At 39.9% G+C, this 20,534-nt stretch overlaps 1 protein-coding gene across 2 annotated transcripts in view; it reads right to left on the bottom strand.

The window, feature by feature from the left end:
• The window catches only part of LOC121292681 (RAC-alpha serine/threonine-protein kinase), an 87,275-nt gene that overhangs the window by 15,223 nt on the left and 51,518 nt on the right, over window positions 1-20,534 (bottom strand). For both annotated transcript variants that reach the window (XM_041214960.1, XM_041214961.1), the window contains 7 exons: window positions 10,982-11,093; window positions 8,500-8,644; window positions 2,799-2,930; window positions 2,535-2,600; window positions 1,123-1,191; window positions 524-649; window positions 107-235 (listed from right to left, as the gene is read on the bottom strand). In XM_041214960.1, the coding sequence (XP_041070894.1) occupies window positions 107-235; window positions 524-649; window positions 1,123-1,191; window positions 2,535-2,600; window positions 2,799-2,930; window positions 8,500-8,644; window positions 10,982-11,093 (779 nt within the window). The remainder of the gene's footprint in view (window positions 1-106; window positions 236-523; window positions 650-1,122; window positions 1,192-2,534; window positions 2,601-2,798; window positions 2,931-8,499; window positions 8,645-10,981; window positions 11,094-20,534) is intronic.

The raw sequence follows: 20,534 nt of genomic DNA, 5'->3' as shown, positions 1-20,534 counted from the left end.
AAATGTGGTAAGCATGTTTCAATCTCCACTACTGAAATCTCTCACCTGGCGAAGCACAAATATTTACATAGCAAAAAATGAGAGTAATAAAATAAAACAAACAAACCTCTGGTGCAAGATATTCAGGAGTTCCACAGAATGTTCTCATAGTTGCTCCGTCCTTGATACCTTCTTTGCAAAGCCCAAAGTCAGTTATTTTAATGTGGCCATCATTGTCTAGCATAAGGTTTTCCAACTAAATTAAATAAAGCAACAGCACATGAGCATAAAGTAAACTAATCATTATTACTTTGCTTATACTGGTAAATAAACCTTCACATATAGAGGGGAATGTCCTGACACATTTCTCAACAATTTAATGACCTGAATTTTTTTTTGAGTGATTTAGTATCCCTTCATGGGAAACCTTGATGTTTAATTTCACAAAGAGAGATATTTATCACATCATTCTAGCGTATTTTCTAATCAACAGTTTACTAGAATCAAAGGCGGCAATGCACTCACTACATTATGTCTTTCCTACCTTAAGGTCTCGGTACACTACATTTTTCTCAGAATGGAGATAATCCAAAGCAGAGACAATCTCTGCTCCATAGAAACGGGCACGGTCCTCAGAAAAAACACGTTCTCTTGATAAGTGAAAGAATAACTGAAATAAAAACAAGCACAAGGAGTTATTTAAAATATTTACCATGGCACTCATGTTTCAATTATAAGTTAGTTACTTGCAACTTGCCAAAGAGCAGCTGAGCCTCGCAGGCCAAGGGAACGGACACGAATTCAATGCCCATCTGTGCCACGTTAACTGATTTCAGCAAGGATAGTGGTAGAGATGTTACAACTGACTTCAGCACCACTGGGTTAAGAAGCAAGGGTAAAACATCATCTAGGATTTCCACTCCCAAACATCTTCCGGTCACTCCCGGTGGAAGCATTGTTAAATTATGACTTTTAGCAGTGATGCTGGCCCAATGATCAAATAGCTGTGACCCTCACCACATAATAAATTAAACTGTACCCAGCAAGGAATTAATGTCCTAAAAACAACAAATAAGGAAAGCTAACTGCAAGAGAAATAAAAATTTCAGATGCCATTGATCAATTAACAAAGTTCCTCCGTACCTCGCCTCCATTTGCGTAATCCATCACAAAACACAAACGATCATTTGTCTGAAAAGAATACTTCAGTGCCTTTAAGATAAAAATAACAATCAGAAGCTTTATTTCATAGAACTAAACGGTTTTGTTAGGTTAAAAATGCCATCATTAAATAACTAGGTTAGGATGTGATTTTTTTTTTAAGCTTGGCAATCTCTCACAGCAAGTCTGATTCTAATGAAAATCCACCGCTGACTAGATTAGCTTCCTGCAGCAGTCAAGCATGGGTTAGTGAACGAAATACATGTCAAGCATTCTTTTCTGGTTTTAGTTTTGTTAGAAACAAGAAACTGTCTAACCTCTATCCAAAGTCTCAGTTAAACTGTTACACAGCAAAACTATTAAAACAATTCAAGGAGTTTTTTAAAAAAACAAAAGGTCATGGATGAAAATTCTATGTGCACATAGATCAGCCAGGAAGCAAGTCTTTAGCCTGTACAATACACAATTTATAAAGTAGTTCACAATTGAGGTATATAAAAATATCTGATACAGCAAGTGTTATTTTCATAAATATTATGAAAGATACAACTTGTAAGCATTTAAAAAATACATATGCATTTACACAACCAATGCAAAAAATACCCTGAAAAAATAATTTATAAAAAATGTCGGCAATGTACTGCTGTGTTAAATACATGCTTTATAATAGGAATATCCAAGATAATGTGAATGGAATCTGATAACTTGATCTTTAATTTCATTATACTTATTGTATGAATTTTTTTAATATACTCTGCATCATGATTGCAGCATAGTTCTAGCAGCTAAGCATTTTAACTGTTAAAAATTTATGTTATATGGCCTCTCTCAGAACACAAAATCAAGTGAGATAGGATTTGAAAAATAAGTCCAAGAATCAATTTAGGCATTGTAATGATAATTATGTTCAATATCTGAGATGTGGTCATATTGTGCCATTGTGGCCAGATCAGATAAAAAAGGTCAAATTCTTTCTCCCAATCAGGGTGGTGCATTAAGACTTCATAACCTAGCAAAATTCAGGTCTTTTCTGTCCAGTGGAATCAAATGTCTGGAACTTGAAAATTCTCCCACAGCAATGTGCAGCAAGACTACATTGCTATGTCAAGCAAACTGCTTTCACTTTTAGCAAGAGCTGATGGTAGAAAAGCATCAAATTGAATTAAGCATCAAAAAGTGCATTTCAAAAAGCAAAAAAAATACACTTTTCAAAAACTCACTTGAATAATTTAAGAGCATTCTTAATATGAGGAGAGAGGCTGTTCAAATTAAAAATTGTGTAATTTTTCAAAACTTTATAATAGTCACAAATTGGATGTATTGTATGAATTGAGATACTGTGACAAAAGAATAGGTAATTGACATTTACTGAAGTCTTTTGAATAAGTGCTTACAGTTAAGAATGGGTGCCTAGAATTTTGTAACACTCTGTTTTCTGTCACAGTGTGTGCTACTTCATCCTGCATAAAAGATAAAAAGTGTTACAGGTTTAGAAAACCAATACAGCAATAAGAGAACTGAATTTCAATTCAAATAACAGCTGTTGAATGAATAAATAGCTTTATAGAAAAAAATGTTTTAGTGAAAATAGTCAATAAAGCTTCATGAATTTTAAGCCATTTTGCAGCTGCACTGGCAATGAACTTTTGAAGGGTTACCTTTGCTACAATTACTTCTTTCTTTAGAATCTTCATGGCATAATACCGTCCAGAGGCTTTTTCTTTTACTAGAATCACCTTTCCAAATGTGCCTTTTCCAAGCAGTTTTAAGTATTCAAAATTATGCATGGTCTGTAACACACCAAACAATAACCACAAACTGTCCAACAGAAAACAAACATAGCCCCAATACATTCAAATAATTTCAGGGTCATAGTACAGTTGCTGCAGAAAGAGTTATTTTACAATGTCTTTTACAGTGAATTCACAAAAGAAAGGCTTAATTAGAATATATCGGCGGATTTCTCGGAGTTGTATGCTGACTGACAGCAGTTTCAGGTAGTCACAAAGCACCCAAAATGTTTTGCTTTCTTTGCATCCGAATATGTTGACGTGTATTTTAATAATTACTAACATATTCTCATTGATGTTGCTCTTGATTTAATAGTTAATGGTCAGGTTCATGGAGCAGGATCTCTGTTGTCCCAAAGCTGCACTTCTTGCTTGAAAGGGTTACAGTGATAAAATCTAACATTCTAGGGTTGTTAAAATTAAAGCAACATAAAACATTTTGAAATTCAGTTCAAAATTAAACTGGCTCCAAGAGAAAAATTGTTTGATGGAAGGGGGAAGGAAATCAAGATCGTGGGAGTAATTTTCAATTTCAGATGTGGTGGAAAATTGGCAGTGGCTTCCTTCTCAATTTAAATGGGGCATAATGTATTGTAAGTCCTCACTTTAAGTCACCCGCTCAACGTCATTTCATTTAATGTAGTTTATTCTTTAGAGCCTGTTTTTACGATTTGTGTCATCATTTTCAGTTTTACGTCATCTGCATCCTGGGCCAGCATATTCTGATGCCGGAGCCACCACCACCAGAGGCTAAGGCTGTGGAGAGAGAGCAAGGCCCGAGATCCAGTAGCAGAAGTGCAGAGCAGAGACGGGATGTTGCCGGCCGCCAATCGGGTGAAGTGGGAATAACCTGGAGGTTAGCCAGGGAGTGCTGTCCTTACCTGACTCCAGACCCATAGCAATGTGATTGACTCTTAAATATCCTCTGAACAAGGGCAATTAAGGATGGGCAATAAATGCTGGCCTAGCCGGCAATGTCCACATCCCATGAACGAATAAACAAAAAAACAAATTCCCAGCCTCTGACCTGAGTCAGTATTTATATGGCTGGTTCAGTTCAGATTCTGATCATTGGATGATGGTGGTGGAGGAGTCAGCGACTGGGATGGAATTGATTGTCAAGGGAAGATTGTTAGATTGTACCTTGTGAGAGATGGTTATTGTCAGGCACTTGTGTGGCGCAAATGTTGCTAGCCACTTAACAACCCAAGCTCAATGTTATCCAGATTTTGCTGTGTGTGGACTGCTTCAGTTTCTGAGAATTTGTGAATGGTGCTGAACATTGTGCAGTTATCAGTCAACATCTCCACTTCTGACTCTATGATGTAGAGAAGGTCAATGATGAAGCAGCTGAAGACGTTTGGGCCTCGGACATTACCCTGAGAAATTCCTGCAGCGCTGTCCTGGGGCTATGTTTTCCGCCAACAACCAGAACCATCTTCCTTTGTAAGGTATGACTCCAACAAGTTGAGAGATTTGGAGCCATGTCCCTGGTGGAACCCAAACTGAACATCGGTAAACAGGTTACTTCTGAATAAGTGCCACTTGATCGCACTGTATGAAACCTTCCATTTCTTTGCTGATGATTAAGAGCAGACTGATGAAGCGGTAATTGGCTGGATTGAATTTCTCCTACTTTTTCTATTGGGTAAATGCCAGTGTTGTAGTTGTACTGGAACAGCTTGGCTAGAGGTACAGCTTGTTCCGGAGCACAAGTCTTCAGTGCTATTGTTGGGTTGTTGTCAGCGCCTTGGCCCATAGACGTTTTGTATCCAGTGCTTTCGGCCGCTTCTTGTTATCATGCAAAGTGAATTGAATCGGCTGAAGAATGGCATCAGTGATTTTGGGAACCTCAGGAGCAGGCTGAGATGGATCATTCACCCAGCTCCTCTGAATGAAGATGTTAAAAATGCTTCAGGCTTGTCTATTACACTAACGTGCTGTGCTCCCCCATCATTGAGGACGGCAATGTTTGTGGTGTCTGCTCCTCTGGTTAGTCCACCACCATTCACAACAGGATGTGATAGGGCTTAAATTTGATCCATTGTTTATTGGATCACTTTGCTCTGTATATTGCATTCTGCTTTTACTGTTTAGCATGCGTGTAGTAAAGATGTAAAGGTATTGAACAGGGTGCAGAAAGGATTCATGAGAGTGGTTCCAGGTTTGAGGAACTTCAGTTACATGGATGGATTGGAGAAGCTGGAGAATAGAAGATCAAGAGAGGAGATTTGATAGAGATGCTCAAAATGATGGGATTCTGGTCAGAGTAGATAGGGAGAAACTGTTCTCACTGGTGGAAGGATCAAGAATCAGAGGACAAAATTTAAAGTGACTGGCAAAAACAACAACCTGACATGAGGAAAAACTTTTTTATGCAATTAGTAGTTAGGATCTGGAATGCCTAATGAGAATGTGGAAGAGACAGATTCAATCCTGGCTTTCAAAAATGAATTGCATTAGTTTTGCAGGGGCCACGGGGAAAAGGCAGAGTGAGTGGGATTAATTGCATTGTGCATACAGATAGACACGACAGGCCAAATGTATTGCAGCTATTCTATGATTCTAGTCCTATGTTGAAGATTCACCAGGTTGACACCTATTTTTAGAAATGCCTTGTGCTGTTCCTGGTATGCTCTCCTGAACTCTGCTTTGAACAGGGGTTGATCCCCCTACTTTGATGGTAATTATAGAGTGAGGGATATGCTAGGCCATGAGGTTACAGATTTTGGGCGAATACAATCTACTACTGCTGATGGCCCACAGCATTTCACAGATGCCCAGTTTTGAGCTGCTGGATCTGCTCTGAATCTATCCCATTTAGCCTAGTGGCAGTGCCACACAACATGATGGAGTATATCCTTAGTGTGGAGGCAGGACTTCACCTCCACAAGGACCATGCAATGGTCACCACTACAAATACCATCATGGACACTTGCATCAGTGACAGGCGGATTTGGTAAGAGTAATTTCAAGTAGGTATTTTCCTCTTGTTGACTCTCTCACCATCTACCACAGACCCAGTCTGGCAGATATGTCCTTCAGGACTCAGCCAGCTCTGTCAAAATTGGTGCTACTGAGCCAGTGAATGGGTGGTAAAATTTGAGTGGGTGAAAGAGGAAGGGGATGAAGTTAGAGGAAAGAATATCAGTTCCAGTAACTTTGGTGATCCTGCTGAGCACAGACAAGATCGAGAGAAGTTCAAAAAGGAAGTTGGGCAATTACGATGTAAGTGTGAAACCTGAAATCACGTAGGAATTAATAGCAGCAATGTAAAACTTTAGGATTATTCTGAATGAATTAAGATAGGCTAAATCGTCATTCTCGTCCATAATTCTATTGTGAAATACAAGAATGAAGGGCAAATATGGAGAAAAGTAAAAATATATATTTACGTTTATAAAACAACAGCAAGGGTATTCTTGGGGTTTTTGAGTACTGGGATTTTTAAGGTTTTAAAAAAATAAGCATTATGAACAGGACCATGAAAAATATAAACCCAGGGATTGGGCATTCAAAAAAATGTACCAGGATGAGAGCAGGACTGAAAGAAGACTTGCAAAGGTACACAAATAAATGCACTAGGAGCTAGATCTAAAACTCCACGCCCAGGAGTTGATAAAAAAAAATCACCAGAGAGGATAGAGGATACTGGAAATGGTACTAATACCACAAACAGCTAAGAAGGAGCTGAAAAAACAAAATGATCCTGGGGATGTAGTGAAATTAAGATAAACAGAACTGACAAATAAAAGCAGGAGTTAAAAAAAGAAACACCAGAATGGGAACAGGATGAAAAGAAACACCAGAAGCAAAAAAAAAACAGCTGTTGTATCTGATGATGGGTTCCTAAGGCAGGACAAAGATAAACAAAATGGATCAATAGTCTCTTCTAGCTTTTCCAGAATTTTTTGTCTCACGGGCAGGCGGGCGCCCGACCCGAACAGAAATGAAATAGTGCGTGATGATGTTGGCTGAGCATCCTGACATCATCGTGCACTCCCGTGATTTTTCGGTCGGTGGGCACGCTCGAGAGGCGGCAGTGCACTTGCCAACAAATAAGAGGCCTATTAAGGCCCTTAAGCAATTAATTAAGTTGCATTTTTCGCTGCCTGCTCAGCCATTTGGCTGGCGGGTGGACGAAGAGGCCAGGCCGCCTTTGCATTTTTCACAAAACTTCATCCACGGGCGGAATGGGGTTTCCAACGGTTACTGAAAAAAAAACTGTAAAAAATGTTAACATCCTTTTTTACATGTCCCTCTTCATGTGACTGAGTCACATGTGGGGACACGTTTATATCATTTGTAAAAAGTTTATTTATGTATTTAAAATTCTTCAGCTGCCTGAGGCAGCTCTGTGCCTTCAGGGAGCTTTAGGCTCGTGCACCCCTGCATATGCGCACGCTTCAGTGCTCATGCTCCTCCCACCCCCAGCCGAGCAGTACTGAGGCTCTTAGCCCATGTTTCAAGCTGGCTGGCCATTAACTGGCCAGCCAGTGTGAAATGGTGGTCAAAGCTTAATCATGGATGGCAGTTGGTCTTTGGCCATTCCTGGGCCTGCCCGCCCAACAAGGGGAAAATCCTGCCCCATGTTTCTACTGAAAACAACAAAACAACCTGCGATCTCTAACTTCCCATATAAGCTGGTGGGTCACACTCAATCATCTTCACTTGAATTTTGGTCAGAGTGAGGTTGCGGTGGCGGGGCTGGATGGAAGAGAAAGATTTTAACATTCAAATGTTCCAGTTTGTCAAGAATGTACGTGATAAACAGTCATAATATATTTGTTTATATGGCTCCAATAAGTGGAAAAAGTTTCATGATGACAAAGTATTGGGCAAAATTGTATTACTTGGTGAATTTGCTAGCTACGCACTCATTGTAGACAAACAACCACAAACCAAACCTGGTCACCTGAATAGAAATTCTGGCTGATTAACATGATGTGTGTTGATTAATATGCTTGAGCCCATAATTCAGGCTGACATTCCCAGTGCAGTATCAAGGAAACTATCTTTTGGATGATATATTAAAGTCAAGGCACCATTTGCCCTCTCAGGTATTTTGAAGAAAAGCAGGGAGGGTTCTTCCCAGTGTCCTAGCCAATATTTTTTGGTCATCTGTCAGTCTGATGTTGTTGTTTGTGGGGCCTTGCTGTGTGCAAATTGTGTGCTATGTTCGCTACAGCAGTAACTACACTTCAAAAAGTATATCAATTTGTCGCACAGCACTTCGGAGCATTCTGAGGTCTTGAAAGGTGTTATAAAAATTCAAAGCTTTCTTTAACTTATAAAACCTCAGCAAACAAAATACCAACGTTCTCCCCACTCGCAGATGACATTGGATGGGTGTTTAATGTATTTGATTGACATTTCTTAGTCTTTTTTAATTGAGTTATTAAAATCATGCAAAGTGGAATATCATGTTGATGCTTTCAAGAATTATGAGCAATTATCAATAACAGTAACTTTTAGTCTATAGGATATTTCTCCAATATATCAAAAATAAGCATTCAACTAAATAATGAAAGTTGTTATATATTTGGTTAATGCAATTAAGGTATCCTACCACTTTGTGTTTTGGTCTACTGCGAGAAATGTCCATGCCATCTGTCCATGAATTATCATTAGGGGACTCTGAATGGTAGTCCATGATCTCCTCCTCTTGCTTAAGATTATCTGCTACTGTTTGAATGGCTTTTGTCCATTCTTCCCTGTAAGAATGTAACTAAAAATAAATCATTCTAAACCTCACTTTGCATACGGAAAAGTAGCAAACAAAATAAATTATGGATGAAATATCCCAAAACCAATGCTTCTCCAATGCATTTAATTATCTTGTTTTTTGAAAAAGAGAAACACATATCTGTAACATACAGTATTTTTACTAAACTGTTCATCACAAAGTTTCATCTTATATTTCAGGTAAAATGATCAGTAGCTGAACTTTACAATTCTATCAACTGCTTGGCTTTCCCTAATTGCAACTTGTTTTCAAATCTGAAGTTACTCTACCTTCTGCACCAGTGGTGCAATGTAAAACTGGTTTTAAAAAATTGATCCTTCCATTTCCAGGCCATTGAAGATAGGTACATTTTTTTCCACCATTCATCAATGTGAGATGAAATTTACAGCCACAAAAAAATGACTACAGATGGTGTATATCCCCTTCGAGGGCTTGAGCGCAAAAGGAAAACCAAGCTGACATGTCAGTGCAGTACTGAAGGAGTGCTGCACTGTCAGAGGTGGCATATTTCTGATGAGACATTAAACAAAGCAAAGGGGCCTGTCTGCCCTCTCAGGTGGATGCAAAGGATCCCACTGCACTATTTTGAAGAAGAGCAGGGGAGTTTTCCCCAATGTCTTGACCAATAATTATCTCTCAAATCGACATCACAATCACAGATTTTATTTGATCATTGTCACACTGCTGGAGTGGGAAGTTGGTTGTACACAAAATTGGCTGCCTCATTACAATAGTGATTACATTTCAGAAGTACGTAATTGGCTGTAAAGCACTCAATTTAATGGTTATGAAAGGGGCTGTATAAATGCAAGCCTTTCTTCTTTCAATGAGGGCTTGGGCACACAATGGCAGCCAGCCACAAAAATCACCAATATTAAAAATAAAAATCTAAGGTAAAACAAAATATCCATTCCCTGATCCACTACTCAACTCCAGCTAGAAAAAGTAATATATTTCTTGTTTTCCCCAGTTTTCCTTTATTATTTGAGTCTGTTCCCCATTAGACTTTTTCTTTCTTGGTTTCCACTGTCCTGTTTTATTACCCTTCTTTTCTTGCTTCCTTTCGTCTCCTTTCTCTATCCAAATAATGAGGTTTTTTTTTTCCTTCCTTCTCCAAAATGCTGTCTCAATTTCAACATGAAATGCTTTCCCAAACCAGTAAATGGCTACACAAGATCACGGAAGGCACCCAGTATTCTTTTCAGTGGTAGGAAACCATTACATTGAAGGCTGGACTCAGCTACGTTCCCTTTGTCTAACTCAGTGGCTGCATGCCCATGTTTCATAGAGTGCTGCCGTTGGGGATATTGCCACAAATGTCACTAACAGCAACAGTTACTGGGGGAACAAACAAAACACTGAATCACCCTCTTGCAATACATAAAGGATTAAAATATCAGCCTTTGGGTTCACATTGTAAGTCGTTTGATTCTTCACTTTTCTCCTTATGCACATTTTAAATAACTACATTACATTGTTAATAGAACATAGTGCATATAACGCTAGAACTGTAAACTGAACATTTCAACAGTGCAGCAGGGGACAAAAGCACAAAGTTAAATGGTAGAAGTTAATGGCTAGAAAATTTGCGAGCGGTATTTGAATTGAATAGGTATTGGTTATAGAAATTACGGCACAGAAGGTGGCCATTCTGCCCATCAATAACATACAAGTGCTGGCATTTCAAGTGGAACTAATATCACTTTCTTACCCTTTTGTCCTGTATCCTTTTATGTATTACTTTTACTGAAAACGTAGCTAATTCCCCTTTAACTGTGTTACAGCCTCTACCTCAACAGTAAGGTATACGATTTTCTAATAAACATGTGAAAATATATTCTTGGAACTGCCCTCTTTTTTCCTCTAGTAATAGTTCTCTTATGACCAATTTACTATCTATCTTTTCAAAAACTTTGAACATCACTTTTAGATTCCCTTAAAGCTAATTGTTCCAGTAAAAACATTGTAATTTTTCAACTCCTTATAACCTCATTGCTGTATAATTGAAGACCATATGCAGTTGCATAAAGTCCTTAGATTTAAGACCCTACAAGAACAAAGGTGCCAAGAATTAAACATATCCTTGAAAGATACCAATATACTAATGACTGCACTGTACTTCTGTCTTCTTTAAAAATATTTCAGTAGCCAAATAATTTTCTAGAATATGGAAGTAATACAAGTCCAATGTATTACTAATTCATTTGCTTGTGTTAATATTTTTGTGCTCTAAAAAAAATGCGCAGCCTTCCCCCTCCTGATCAGTATTGTTACTGATAAACACACATCCTTAACTAAGACATACCGTTCCTCCGGCGTATCAACATGAAATGTCCTTTCAATTACTGTAGTCCATTGGAGACACCGGATGATAAATGTGTTTGATTTTGGTCGCTCTGTCTTCATCAGTTGACATTCTAAAGGAAAGACAAAATTAACCTGAAAATGACATTTCTAAAAACTATACTTTCGCTTGACTTCCACAGCCAGGCATAATTATAAATGCAACTCTGATAAAACGCTTCTCATTTCCAATCTCTAACTCCAGATTTTAACCACACTTTGGGAGAGACAAGAAGTTCAAGCAAATGCTCCTCTCAAAGTGTGGGGACTGGGGAGTGGGCAAAATAAGGAAATGCAGCATTGATCAGTGGATAAATCTGATCTGATTTGGCGGACCTCCTAGCAATCAATTCAATAGCAGTATTGGGTAGGCACAGAAGCTGAAATGCCCCCTGACATGTGGAAAGACATTCAATACAGAGAAGCCTTTAAAATGAAGGGGGAAGGAAAAAAATGAAAGAAGATGGAGTTTAAATAAACATCAAACAATCTGTAGGTGGAATAACTTATTAGGTTTACAGGTTTAATATACACAAGAAAAGTCAAAAATAAAGGTTGGAGGGATAATATGGGATGAAAAAAATTGACTGGAAAAAATGGTTGGCAGGTAACATAGAAGGCCACAATGGGAGATATTAAACTATATGATGGGTAGAGCTAACCCTAAAGTTATATTAAATAGAAGTGAAAGGCTTACAAAGGTCAAAGTTCCATGGTCAAAATAAAATCTAAAAGTTGAGACATGCACTAAAGTTATATCTTGTAATACAGAAGGAAGCTGAAGAAATAGCAGAACAAAAATGCATAAAAGGAAAATTAGAATGGTTTAAAGCTGAACATAAAGAATGCAAGTAAGTGATAATAAAAGAAAAGGTGAACCCATTAAAGGATGAAGACAGCAATCTTATTGTATAGAATAAAACAGGAGAGATTCTTAATCATTTTGCATCTGCATTTAAAAAAGGCAAAAAAAGTGAGGGGTACTTGAGGAGAATGAGGAACAGCTAATATACGTCTTTTTAAAAAGTGGCAATGAAATGCTAAATGGGGCATCGATAGGTCAGCAGACACAGATGGTCTATGTTATATGTTATATGGTATATTAACATATAAACATTAGATGTTCTAATCACATTTTTAAAAAATTCTTTTGATACAGGAAACATACCAAAGCACTGGAATGTGACAAAGGTTACCCAGCCCTGTTTGAAAAAGGTAAGTGAGCAGCCATCCGGCCTAACTGCAGATAGTTAGCCTCAGATTACAGTAAGAAAACTAGTAGAAGCCATTGGGGCTAACATTGCTGTCACATGTCGGGCTGAAAGAGCAACATGCAAAAATCACAGATTTAGCTATAAGTGTCACATCATTTAATCTGCCATGTTGGCTAACTTCCAACCATCGCTGACCTTCATCCATATGCAGCATGTGATATAGCACAACCCAAGTATCCAAACACATTTAGTTATCACAATGACATCCCTCCTTTACCAAACTGAAAGCATGTCATCTTTATTTTCTTCTCGTCTGAACTTGTGTCATTATCCTACGACAACTTTCCAAACAATGACATGAATTCTTAAAACCCAACAATAACATTTAAGTCAAAACTTCCTTCACAACATTCCAAATTTGAATATGAGTCAAATCTTCTTTTCTGCTTAGTGTATGTAGTTTAGACTCCATCCCTTGCTAATCATACTCCAATAATTTTGCAAACAAACTTAAACCATTATTTCCTAACTCAGTGCACGGGATTTTCAGCTCGGCATTTGGGCACATGCCCGACACGCCCACGCGTGAAATACTGTGCGGTGACATTGGGTGAGCATCCCGATCTCATTGCGCACTCATGCGATATTTCAGTCAGCAAGCACACGCGAGAGTCAGCAGCATGCCCGCCAACAATTAAAAGGGCGACTAATTCCATTAATCAATTAATTAATTTGAATTTTTTGCTGCCCATCCAACCTTATGGTTGGCAGGCGGGCAAATAGACCAGGCAGCCTTTGCATTTTTCAGGACATCCCATCCATGGGCGGGTTGAGGCTTACAACAGTGAATAAAAAAAGCAAACAGTAAAAAATTTTTATACTCATTTTTAACATGTCCCTATTCATGTGACAGAGTCATATAGAGGGACATGTTTCCCTTACTTTTCAAATCTTTATTTTTAATTTTTAAATCCTTCAGCGCCCCGTGACAGCTCTGTGCCTTCAGGGAGTTTCAATGAGCGCACCCCTGTGTATGCACAAACTTCAGAGCTCGCGGTACTCCTGCCCCCACCCCGGCAGCACTGAGGCTCTCAGCACACGTTTCACGCTGGCGCGCCGTTAATTGGCCAGCCGGCGGGAAATCGGGGTTGGGGCCTGATCGCAGGTGGCGGACCATTTCGCAGCCGCTCCTGGGCCTGCCCGCCACACCCACCCAATGCGGGGAGAATCCTCCCCACCAAGTAAATGAATTTCTTCAACTGCGAATGTCAGGTGAGTCGAGTGCATCACAGCCCAATATAGTTTCAGTCTTTTGTTCAGTATTTCACTTTCTGGAACTGCTATTTCTTGGTTTCTTCAACTAGCACAAACTGAACTTCTGACTTCCCTTTCACTATTTAACTGTGGTCTCCTTTGTGATAACCATCAATACGTAATTCGATGCTCCTCAATGATCCATTCCAATTGTTTTTTCTGTGTATTTGCAAACATCACAAACAGGAACTTCAAAATCACAAGAGCATCGTTCAGCATACACCCTTTTGGTTTGAATATAATGGCAATACGCAGAACTCCCCCATCTCGGCTTATGCATTGCTTCAATATTTGCTGTTTTTAAAACTTCAAATCGCATTATTTCAAATCACAAATCATGGCTCCAAACTGATTTCCAATTTCATGTTGTGTCTCTAAGTCAGACACAATCTTCATGTTGTTCTGTTGAAGAGTCATATGGACTCAAAACATTAACTATGTTCCTCTTCGCAGATGCTATCAGACCTGCTGCGTTTTTCCAGGTATTTTTGTTTTTGTTTTGGACTTCCAGCATCTGCAGTTTTTTGCTTTTATCTTCATGCTGTTTTGATGGTCTCCACTCACGCCATGGTCTGTCTGCTGTCTCAGGAACTCTGGCCATTGCCTCGGAGTTAGGAAGTGTCACCATCCCCTCTGGAACCAATGTTTTTCCCTCTAGATAAGAAGCTGTCTGCTGGCCATCAGCATCGCTGGCGTGCACTTCTAGATTGCTGGATGTCAGCCTCAACATTTGGTTCATCTGCTGCTATGTCTGTGTCACCACACATTTTGACACATGGGGCAGGATTTTACCTCCCACAGGCGGGCATGCACCCAACCCGATCAGGCATAAAATCGCACGAGATGACATCGGGCAAGCGTCCTGACATCATTACGCACTCGTGTGATATTTTGCTTGGCGGGCGCGGGCACGTGCACAAGTCGGAAGCGCGCCCGCCGACAATTAAGAGGGCAATTATGCCCATTAACGGTGCAATTGTCTCCGATTTTTCGTGGCCCGTTCAACCTTATGGTTGGCGGGACAGGCGAATCGGCCAGACGGTCTTTACATTTTTCAACAGGCCTCATCCAAGGGCGGGATGAAAACTCCATTATGAAATAAAATAAAAATATCTGTGGACAGCATTTTTATGAGGTGTATTTTCAGGTGCTTGATTGTGATGCATGGGCATTTTCTTTGCAGATTTTTAAACATTTATTTTATCATTTGAATATTTGCAGCTCCGAGGCTGCTGTCTGCCTTCAGGGAGCTCTCTCGCAGCGCTCACCCGTGCCCGCAGTGACATCATCACCCGCTCTCTTCCCGCCCCCACTCCAGCAGTGCTGAGCTTTTCAGCGCGTTTCACACTAACTGGCCAGTTGACGGTTGGGGGGCCGATCATGGTTGTCAGTCCGTTTCCCGGCCGTTCCAGGGCCCGTGGGTCACATGCACGCACCCACCAAAGATAAAATTCAGGCCATGAAGAATTTCTGTTACGTATTACTCCTTCTGGCGACTGCACAGTCACACTGTTTCCCTCCTTGGTGATGACAGTGTATGGCTTAGGGTAAAATGGTGTATCCATACTCAGACTGTCCTGTTTCAGGAGTACTTCATCACCTGGCATCAGACTGCCCATATCCCGTTCTGTGGTCTGCATAAAAAACTTGGCAGCACCTTTTACTCAGTATCAGGATCTCATCTCTTGATCAACACTGATGTCCCTCAACCCTGGCATCTTGATTCATATTTTGCATCCAAATAGCAACTGAGCTGAGTTGCTTTATACATGGCCACATATGACAGCAAAGCCTCTTTCCAATCTTTGCCCTCAGCCTGAGCAATCCTTTTCTATTTCTCCAAGGATTGGTTTTGCTGTTTCATTTCCCAATTTGTCTGTGACCATTTAGGTATCACTCTGTGACTGCCTGTGACTTGCATGTAATCTGCGAAGCTCTGGAAATGAATTGTGGCCATTGTCTGAGTACAGTGTGACTGGTAGACCATGCCTTGCAAATATTTTAGCCACTTCAGACACCATTTTCTCCGCTGTTGTAGACTTCATCACAACATACTCACAGTTCTGGCTGCAGTAGTCAATCACCACTAGTATAGACTCTCCTGATGAAAGTGGGCCTAACAGGTCAACTGCTACATCCACCCACGGTCCAGCCGGTAACAATGTGCTGTGTGCCAGCTCTGGTGGATTGGGTCCGCTGGCAATTTGACATCCATGACATGTTTTGGCAAACTGCTCCACATCTTTCTCCATCCTGACCACCATACTTTGTTTGCAAGTTTTACTTAGTACCAACCATTCCCAAGTGGCCCTCAATAGCTAGTGTCACCAGTCTAGGCCTAAGCTTTTGTTGCAGAACATGCTTCCCAATTCTCCCTCACAGAGCTGTGGGTGTACCTATACCACATAGACTGCGTTTCCTTTAAATTTTGTCTTTAGTTTTACAGCTGACCTGAATTAGGGGCTGTGCTTGATTTGTCCTTCATTTTGTTAATTTAGTTTAATTGTTTAACTCCAAAAAGAGTTACCACATAGACTGCAGCGTTTCAAGAAGGCCCTCACCACTACTTTTTCAAGGGCAATTAGGGATGGGCAATAAATGCTGGCTTAGCCAGCGATGTCCACATCCCATGAATGAATAACAAAAAAACATTATCCACAGTTCATTTGGTATAGCGATGTACTCCTTGACAATGCAATGCTCAGTTTCCAAGTCGAATTCCCTGTCCAATGTCATCCATTTCTGGATCTTTGTCTGCCTCTCTTTTAGTCTCTCTAGTTGTCATTGTTCTGGATGTAGCATGAACTGCCACAAACCGCATGAATGATTCAGCTTCCTTCTTTAGCGTGTGTTTGATTCCCCCTCCGTGCATGTTACAGCAGGTCAACTACGTTCATCTTTCTAACAATGTGAACCACCTTGTACTGCTGGAGTCTCAAAACCCATCTTTCGATTCTGGCACAAGTTTAGGATCCGGCAGAATAAATCATCTCTAATATATTGTGATCCATCATTAATTCAAACTCAGTGCCGATCAAGTACGCATGGAATCTTTCACATGCCTACACCAATCTTAGGGCCTCTATCTCCATCTAAGAATATCTCCTCTCCACACCAGTCAGAGATCTGCTCGCATAGGCAACAATTCTTCAGCGTGTATTTGCACAAGCAGTGCTCCGAATCCTATTGGACTAGCATCTGCTATGACTTTCGTTGGTGCTTTTGGATCATAATATAGTTCAAGCACCTGTCAAGCTATCTTTCAAAGCTTCGAAGGCAGTTTTTTGTTCTTCATCAAATCTAAACTGTTTATTCTTTCTGATCAACTTTATCAATGGATCAGCCAGGGTAATGAAGTATGGGATATACCTCGCACAATGGTTCACAAGTCCCAGGAAACTTCTCACTTTGCTCACATTGTGGTTCACGTGGCTCTGCTATTGCTTCAATCTTGTCTTTGGCTGGATTAATTTCACCACTCACGAGTTTATGCTCCATGAATGTTAGCTCTGTCATGCCCAGTAAGCACGGGTCTGCATTTACCATAAATCCTGTGTTATGATATGGCAGGTGGTATTTGCCAGGCTGACCAAATACACAAGGGAAACTTGGCCACCCTATCACAACGACTTTGCTATTTGTATTTATTATGAGAAGGCTCATCAGAAGTAATGAGTCCACTACCACATTTAGAGGTTTTAAAGATTAAATTAAAGCATTTGACAACAAAGAACAAACTTGAACACACACAAGATTACAGTTACACAGTTGTAACATGTTCCCAGAATTTCTACTTAACCAGACTCCCAGCTACACACCCCCTTTAAGGCAACAGTCCAAACAGATTCCAAATTTATAAAGTCATCCATCATTATTACCACAAGCATTGGACAAAGGAATTCCAAAGGCTTTTAACACAATTTTGGTTACTAGAACAGCAAACTTCTGCAAGGTAGTTAGAAGCTTTTTCCCCAAATCTGTTTCACATAGTCATCTTTCAAGATCTCACATGGCCACACAGCCTTCCATCCTTCTTTAAATATATTTCTTCCTTTTTGATCTGTAAATCCCATTGTTTCAACTTGCCTTTAGAAGTTACATTTCCAAGAATAAAAAAATCTTTCATGTTATCATAATGGCCAACACTTTTGGGAAAATCAACATAATAACCTTGCCTTATTTACCATGCATGTTGTAAATATTTTCAAGTCCCTTTGAAAATCAAACATTTCTCCACTTATCTAAAAATGCAAATTTCATTCACACCATAGCTGCTGACCTCACCCTAGCTTTACTCATTTCCATTTCAAATGCCTGTTTTACACCTAACTCCTTTGATCATTTAAACTTTGTAGTCTAATCTTCTCAAGTTTAATTAAATTAGCCACACACACAGAACCATATATAAGCCTGCTTTAAAGTATCCCACAGTAATATCAGGAAAAAATATGATAGTTGCTTGACGCCTGCTGACTGCAATCTAACCTATACTAATCTCAGCCTCTCGTTATGTTCCTTTCTATTGATTCCATGATAAATGATGTCATCTGTGATATTGGCCGTTCCTGGGATCCCTTATACCACCTCATGGATTTTGAGTTGATAAATCTCTGGTGCCACATTGATGCCCAATAGCAATGTCTTGTACCGGTCAAGTCCACAATGAGTGTAAAAAGTTGTCACCTTCCCTGAATCAAAATAAAGCTTCAGCTGGTGGTATCGTCACTTTAAGTCTAATCTGGAAAATACTTTGCTTGATGACAACTCTTGAAACACAGGTCCACAGTGAGAATTGGGTGAAGTTCTCTCGCTATTACTTTATTCACCCATCACATATCAACAAAGAGTCTAATGTCAGAATTTGATTTAGGCATGACGACAACAAGGCTCGCTCATGGTGTTGGTCCTTCATCTGGCTATATGATGTCTTGATCATTCAGTTACTTGATCTTCACCTCAACTTTCCCTCTCAAGATGAAAATGTGTTCTGTGTACAGGCTGAGCTACAGGTTTCACGTTCTCGTCAGTGGTAGATCTCACTTGGTGGTTGTGTAACCTCCCATTTCCTTGAACCACTGGTCCAATGGTCCAACCTCCTTTCTGAACTTTGTATAGGATTGCACGGAATTCATTTTCAATCTGCTCCAAAGGTTTGGGCAGTTTCTCTGCACAGAAGAGGCTCACCATTCTCCTTAATCACTACAAATTCTGCTTCTACATTCCAATCCCCAGCTCTCACATGTGCAATGAAGCATCCAACAGTTTTAAGTGGGGTTTCAGATGCTTAAAAAGAGCTTTTTGAGATATTTTCGAGATGTGCTCTTTGTCTCCAGTTCCTCCCATAGAGCTCTGTCAATGACATTCCTGTCACTGCCTGAATCTACAATGATACTCATTTCAACAGCACCAACAATCACAAACGTTCTCATAGTTGTTCCCATTGACAGGAAACATGCATCCATTATTGCTATTCCTGTCCTCACACTCTGCATCTTCTTCAACACATCTCAGTTGTGCTACTTTCATCTCTCCTTTACATGGTTTGCCAGGTTTCCCTCTCTGTTCAGCTTTGCTTCTGCACTTCTTGGCAAAATGGTCTTTGCCCTCGTATCTATATATCTTTGCCTTGGAAGGGCAGTGGGCATCTTTTCCATAGAGGCCCAAATTGCCACATCTGAAACACTCCTCTCAGACCTTTGTTGCTTATAATTACAAGGATTTTTAATTGTGCTACTCAGGTAGTCTCAACATTTGCCATGCCAGTGGCAGAGGTGGGACCAACTTTTACGCTGTGAAATTGTCCATCCACTGCTTCCAAGGCAGCTATTTTCAAAATTTCATCCAATGTGATGTCGCATCCTCTTTCCAGCAGCTTATGCCTCAACTTATCCAACTTGCAATGTTGGACCACCTGATCCATTATCTGGTTATTCAGGTCCATTGCAACGTAATTGCATCCAACCAACGCCTGCCTCAAATAGATCACAAATTTGGTTTCTCTTTCCCCCTCTTTGTCTCAACTGATGGAAACATGTCTTTGGAATGTGGCATTTGGCGTCACCACATAATGGTCCTTCAAAATTTTCACGGCACATTCAGAATCTACCTTTCCTCCCATTAGGTCAGACAACATTTCGAAAGTCTCCCTCACTGAAGCACCTGCATTGAACAACAATAAGATCTGTCACTATGCTTTCTGCACCACCGTCGCCGCATCCAAAAACAGACCACAACTGTCAGCATACACTTCAAACTCCTCCAGCTACGCTTTCCATTTCATGCTGACAGTATTGGCATCTCAAGTCAGGTCAAACAGCTCAATTCTCCAGACTGCAGACATTATCAACTCCAGCAAACACCATGACACAATCCTAAATATCTCTGGATTTCTCATCACCAATGTCACATCTCAGGCTGAAAGAACAACATTCAAAGTCATAGATTTAGCTGCAAGTATCACATCATTTAAATCATCATATTGGCTAACTTTCAACCATGTGCTATCTGACCTTGATTGACCTTCATCAGTATGCAACATGATACAGTACATCCCAAGTATCTAATTGCATTCGGTTACCATTATGACAATTTTTACACATTTGAAAAAGTACGATCCAATCAGGGACAGTCAATACAGATTTGTAAATGGTCTGTCGTACTTGATTATTTCTATTGAGCTATTTGAAAAATTAGAGTTTCGACAAAGAATGCACTGAATTTGGATTTTCAAAACTGTTTGGTAAAATGCCACTTAAAAGGACTTGTATAAATTAAAGTTAATGATATTCAAGGATAAAGGGATGGCTGAAGGATAAAAAGTGACTAATTGAATGCTCTTGAACTGCCAAAATGTGTAGGGGGCGTGCCCATGGATGTGTGTTGGAGCCTCTCATTCTCTGGCTAAAAAATGACTTGCACAACAGCACTAATGATATTCAATTTTGCTGATCCTGAACTGTGGGGAAAAAATGCAGGGGATTGCAAGGG

Source organism: Carcharodon carcharias, chromosome 20, assembly GCF_017639515.1.
Source record: "Carcharodon carcharias isolate sCarCar2 chromosome 20, sCarCar2.pri, whole genome shotgun sequence".
Classification (NCBI taxonomy): Eukaryota; Metazoa; Chordata; class Chondrichthyes; order Lamniformes; family Lamnidae; genus Carcharodon; species Carcharodon carcharias.
Note: the sequence above shows the minus strand (reverse complement) of the source record. Positions and strands in the feature narration are given on the sequence as shown.